Genomic DNA, 6,943 nt, shown 5'->3' on the forward strand with positions numbered 1-6,943 from the left:
CTGGGTCTTGGGGAGATGGGGTTGACAAGGCTTCCTCCTGAACTACTGCGACATTCCCGTCATCTGCACCATTTGAATATATCAGCTAATTATCTGACTTCACTGTCCACAGATGTATTGAACAATGCTCCACATCTTTATTCTCTTGACCTTTCTTTGAATGCTATTCGAGGATTAGATAGCATGTTGGTGGCCGCTATTAACGCAGCTAGTGAACTCAGAACTCTCCGTTTGGAAGGAAACCCATGGCAATGTGACACATGCCATATTCTGCCTCTGTTGAGATGGCTCCAAGATGCTCCAGACCAAGAATCTGGCTGTAGTGAACCTAGGGTCTGGACATGCCTAAAATGTGTGGGGCCTAAAGGAGTATCTGGTCTTGAACTAGCCCTCCTTCCTCATGGGGACTTACCTGAATGTCCCTATACCACTCCTCCGGCAGCTGCAATTTGGACAACTTGGGTTGAGCCCTCTTTGAATGCTATAACAGAAGAACCCCAGTTGCCGCGAGGACAACTGACTCGCTCTGAAGATCCAGACATAGGTTGGACACTTGAAAGAATGGTTAAAGAAGAATTGCATTTGGTAATTGTTGCTGCATGTGCCCTTGTTCTCTTGTTGTTAGCTCTAATTATTGTTGGTATTGTCCTATATAATAGACATTCTGCTTTTTATTACACGTACGAAAATGACCCCGAGAAAAAGGAAAAGCTCATGAAATTCAAAGATAGCAAAAACAACAACAGTCCTGCATCGAAGACTCCCCTGAAAAAGAAACATGATACAACAAATGCAATAATAGACGAGTTAACAGACATTGCAGGCTCTCAAGAAGTGATCGAGGATGACCAGAAACTTGATAACATTCCTAATCATAACAGCGTTTTGAACAGTACAAATTCGGTCAACCACTCCCCATCCCCAAATCACATTAGCGCCCTTAACAACCCGCCAGACGTCAGCCGCGTCTCCCCAAGCAACAATGGCTTTCACCGACTAAACCACATCCCATCAGGTAACTCAAACCAAGACCAGTGCGTCCCACAGGAAAACCAGACGGAAAGTGCAGCTCTTTAGCATAGGACTGGTGCCCATAGTGAGCTAATCAAAGAAATTACACTGTATATGAGAAAAGTGCTTTAATATGTGCATTGACATGCTACTGATACAGGTGGTGATTGCATTTATCACTCAGCTACAGTATATCTAATGCTTCCTGAACTGGTAGGGCTGTGAAGACTGTGGGAATGCGTCAGACATTTTACTATACATTGGGCCAGTCTCTCGTACTCAAAGTTCGCGTGAAATTCATCCATTTATATGCGAGGGAAAGAGAGAAACAAAACTTATGTCATTTATTTTGTAAAGTGCTCTTAATGGAAGTGGTTAGTATCAATGTAACGACATGAAGCATACTGAAAAAAAAAAATGCGAAAAGCGAAGCTTTAGACTTCGTTATTAGAGAAAAAAGAGATTTCAAAGAAAACGAAACCGTGTCATGAACGTACATTGGACAAAACTGAAAGAAAATGTTGCATGAATAATTGTATATCTGAGAGCACTATTTAATGGTTAAACGACCTTTTGTACATTGATTCGTTCTTGGGACCATAGCATGTTTGTAAGTTGAAGCATATCATCACCTAACCCCCGAGATTGTCTTCCAAAACCCTTGAGTTGATGACTTAATTAAAAGGCTGGGAAAAGCTGAATCAGCGAGCTTTGCTCTGACAGCTTTTTACAGTGTGAAAGCCTAAGTTTACATTTCAGTATAATCTAGAGATGGTTATATTATATGGTATGAAGGTTATGGTGTTCCTATTGGATGTTTACCATTCGTTCATGGAAATCTGTTTTTTTTTCTTTATTTCATCTTGTTTCAAACATAGATACAAATATGCATATGATATTATATGTATTCATAGTTACACATCCACACGCATTATATACATATATATATATATATATATATATATATATATATATATATATATATATATATATATATATATATATATATATATATATATATATATATATATATATATATATATATATATATATATATATATATATATATATATATATATATATATATATTGAAGTTCATGCTTTGCAGTCTCTTCAATATCATCAATTCGACCAGAGAAAACAAAAGACGTGCGAAAAAAAAACTATTCAGAATCTCAAAAAGTGTACGAAACCATTGAAATTGTTTGATTTTCTACCCCCCCCCCCCCCTTTTTTTATACCAAATGAAAGACATTATTGAGTGAGAATTATGAATAGTTCTACCTTGAGAGCATAACATATTTGTTGTACTAGTCAGCGAGTCGTTATATATATATATATATATATATATATATATATATATATATATATATATATATATATATATATATATATATATGTATATATATATATATATATATATATATATATATATATATATATATATATATATATATATATATATATATATATATATATATTTATATATATATATATATATATATATATATATATATATATATATTTATATATTTATATATATATATTTATATATATAAATATATATATATATATATATATATATATATATATATATATATATATATATATATATATATATATATACACACACACACATATATATATATATATATATATATATATATATATATATATATATATATATATATACACACACACACATATATATATATATATATATATATATATATATATATATATATATATATATATATATATATATATATATATATATATATATATATATATATATACACACACACACACATATATATATATATATATATATATATATATATATATATATATATATATATATATATATATATATATATATATATATATATATAAATGTGAGGCAAATAAAAAAAATTAAAGCCTTTTTCTCCCGAAGTGTATCAGTCTATGATCAGTGTGTTTCTGATATTTCGTCCTAAGCCTTCGAACTGATAAAAAGGGGCTCTTCGTATATATGAATATATAGAAAAAGAATAAATATAAATATATATTATATATAATTTTTCACTGTAAATTTTCCTCTCTTTCAGATATCAACGTTTCTTTTTTTTCCTAAATAATGTATTTCATTACTTGTGTTCTCCTGCCCTGTCTTTTCTTTACTTCTGTAAATATATATAGAATGTATGCATGCATAGCGTATTTTGATGCTTATTGTAAATGTACAAATTTTATACTACTCAAAGATAATAAATTCCTTAAACCCAACAGGACTGTTTTATTTATTCCTTTGCTAAGAATGATATTATCCTTGATATTTAGATTCAGTTGCTCGAACGTTTAGTAAATCTTAAAGTTTATTAAGAGGAAATGTAAATAACATAATCTATTTGCTGTGTATCTTTAGATAATCCAAGTTACCTGAATCATTGCTTCATTGTCAAAATGGTAACAATTTTAATAATCTCAATGACTTTTCTTTTTAAATTTAGAAGATAATAATTAGGTTAAAATAAAAACCATTAAAGAAAATTAAATGTTTGAAAGGAAATTACAAATTATGTCCATAGAAAACCGAGGAGGCTCCATGTAAATGTCTCGCAAGAGACCCCTATGTATCTATAGGTATCTATAAGTATCTATAACTTCTTGCATATATTATACAAGACTTTTAAACACTTACCAGGATTTTTATGTATTAGTTATAGGGGAAAATTAATACATGCTTGAAAATCCGATCTATTGTTGTGAATGTAGTGAGCAACTGAGTCAACAACTGAAAGGCAATCTCTTATAGAAATTTTGAATTTATCTAAGAAAGATTAGTCTTGATAAACCTCAGTGAGCCCTAAAATAATACAGATTAGTCTTCATACACCTCATGAAGCCTTAAAATAATCTAGATTACTCTTCATACACCTCATTGAGCCCTAAAGTAATCCAAATTAGTCTTCATACACTTCATCAAGCCTTAAATAATCTTGATTACTCTTGATATACCCCATTGAGCCATATAATAATCTAGATTAGTCTTGATACACCTTATTAAGCCCTAAAAAATCTAGATTAGTCTCGATACACCTCACTGAGCCATAAATTGATCTAGATTAGTCTTGATACACCTCATTTAGCCCTAAAGATGGTCTAGATTTGTCTAGATGCACCTCATTGAGCCCTAATATATTCTAGATTAGTCTTTATACACATCATTGAGCCCAAGAATAATCTAGATTAGTCTTTATACACCTCATTAGGCACTAAAATAATCTAAATTAGTCATGACACACCTCATTAAGCCCTAAAATAATGTAGATTAGTCATGACACACCTCATTAAGCACTAAAATAATCTAGATTAGTCACGACACACCTCATTAAGCCTTAAAATAATCTAGATTAGTCATGACACAACTCATTAAGTCCTAAAATAATCTAGATTAGTCTTGATATACATCATTGAGCCTTAAAGTAATCTAGATTAGTCTTTATACACCTCATTGAGCCCTGAAATAATCTAGATTAGTCCTGATACACCTCATCAAGCCCTGAAATAATCTAGATTAGTCCTGCCACACCTCATTAAGCTCTAAAATAATTTAGATTAGTCATGACACAACTCATTGAGCCCTAAAATAATCTAGATTAGTCATGACCCATCTCATTAGGCACTAAAATAACCTTGATTAGTCATGACACACCTCATTAAGCCCTAAAATAATCTAGATTAGTCATGGCACACCTCATTAAGCCCTAAAATAAAATAGATTAGTCATGGCACAAATCATTAAACCCTAAAATATTTTATATTAGTCAAGACAAAACTCATTAAGCATTGAAATAATCTAGATTAGTCATGACACAACTCATTAAGCCCTAAAATAATCTCGATTAGTCATGATACACCTCATTAACCACTAAAATAATCTAGATTAGTCATGACACATCTCATGAAGCCCCTAAAATAATCTAGATTAGTCATGAAACACCTCATTAAGAACTAAAATAATCTAGATTAGTCAAGACACAACTCATTAAGCACTAAAATAATCTAGATTAGTCATGACACACCTCATGAAGCCCTAAAATAAAATAGATTAGTCATGATACACCTCATTAGGCACTAAAATAATGTAGATTAGTCATGACACACCTCATTAAGCACTAAAATAATCTTGATTAGTCATGACACACCTCATGAAGCCCCTAAAATAATCTTAATTAGTCATGACACACATCATTAAGCCCCTAAAATAATCTAGATTAGTCATGACACACCTCATTAAGCACTAAAATAATCTAGATTAGTCATGACACACCTCATTAAGAATTAAAATAATCTAGATTAGTCATGAAACACCTCATTAAGCACTAAAATAATCTAGATTAATCATGACACACCTCATTAAGCACTAGAATAATCAAGATTAGTCATGACACACCTCATTAAGCCCTAAAATAATCTAGATTAGTCATGACACAACTCATTAAGTCCTAGAATAATCTAGATTAGTCATGATATACCTCATTGAGCCTTAAAGTAATATAGATTAGTCTTTATACACCGCATTGAGCCCTGAAATAATCAAGATTAGTCTTGATACACCTCATCAAGCCCTGAAATAATCTAGATTAGTCCTGCCACACCTCATTAAGCTCTAAAATAATGTAGATTAGTCATGAAACAACTCATTGAGCCCTAAAATAAAATAGATTAGTCATGGCACAACTCATTAAACCATAAAATAATCTAGATTAGTCATGATACACCTCATTAAACCCTAGAATAATCTAGATTAGTCAAGACACAACTCATTAAGCACTAAAATAATCTAGATTATTCATGACACAACTCATTAAGCCCTAAAATAATCTAGATTAGTCATGATACACCTCATTAAGCACTAAAATAATCTAGATTAGTCATGATACACCTCATTAAGCACTAAAATAATCTAGATTAGTCATGACACACCTCATGAAACCCCTAAAATAATCTAGATTAGTCATGACACACCTCATTAAGCACTAAAATAATCTAGATTAGTCATGACACACCTCATTAAGCACTAAAATCATCTAGATTAGTCAAGACACAACTCATTAAGCACTAAAATAATCTAGATTAGTCATGACACACCTCATGAAGCCCTAAAATAAACTAGATTAGTCATGATACACCTCATTAAGCACTAAAATAATCTAGATTAGTCATGACACAGCTCATTAAGCACTAAAATAATCTAGATTTTTCATGACGCACCTCATGAAGCCCCTGAAATAATCTAGATTAGTCATAACACACCTCATTAAGCACTAAAATAATCTAGATTAGTCATGACACAAATCATGAAGCCCTAAAATAATTCACATTAGTCAAGACACACCTCATTAAGCACTAAAATAACCTAGATTAGTCATGACACACCTCATTAAGCCCTAAAATAAAATAGATTAGTCATGGCACAACTCATTAAACCATAAAATAATCTAGATTAGTCATGACACACCTCATTAAACCCTAGAATAATCTAGATTAGTCAAGACACAACTCATTAAGCACTAAAATAATCTGGATTATTCATGACACAACTCATTAAGCCCTAAAATAATCTAGATTAGTCATGATACACCTCATTAAGCACTAAAATAATCTAGATTAGTCATGATACACCTCATTAAGAACTAAAATAATCTAGATTAGTCATGACACACCTTATGAAACCCCTAAAATAATCTAGATTAGTCATGACACACCTCATTAAGCACTAAAATAATCTAGATTAGTCATGACACTCCTCATTAAGCACTAAAATAATCTAGATTAGTCAAGACACAACTCATTAAGCACTAAAATAATCTAGATTAGTCAAGACACACCTCATGAAGCCCTAAAATAAACTAGATTAGTCATGATACACCTCATTAAGCACTAA

General features: G+C 31.1%; 1 protein-coding gene across 1 annotated transcript in view; it reads left to right on the forward strand.

Moving 5' to 3' along the window:
* The window catches only part of LOC137637440 (carboxypeptidase N subunit 2-like), a 2,994-nt gene extending 1,050 nt beyond the window's left edge, over positions 1-1,944 (forward strand). Inside the window, exon 1 of the mRNA XM_068369637.1 lies at positions 1-1,944. This exon is cut by the window's left edge and continues 1,050 nt beyond it. Coding sequence (XP_068225738.1) covers positions 1-1,077 — 1,077 coding nt within the window. The 3' untranslated portion in view covers positions 1,078-1,944.
* The last annotated feature ends 4,999 nt before the right edge of the window (positions 1,945-6,943 follow it).

This window comes from Palaemon carinicauda, chromosome 3, assembly GCF_036898095.1.
Source record: "Palaemon carinicauda isolate YSFRI2023 chromosome 3, ASM3689809v2, whole genome shotgun sequence".
NCBI classification, from domain to species: Eukaryota; Metazoa; Arthropoda; class Malacostraca; order Decapoda; family Palaemonidae; genus Palaemon; species Palaemon carinicauda.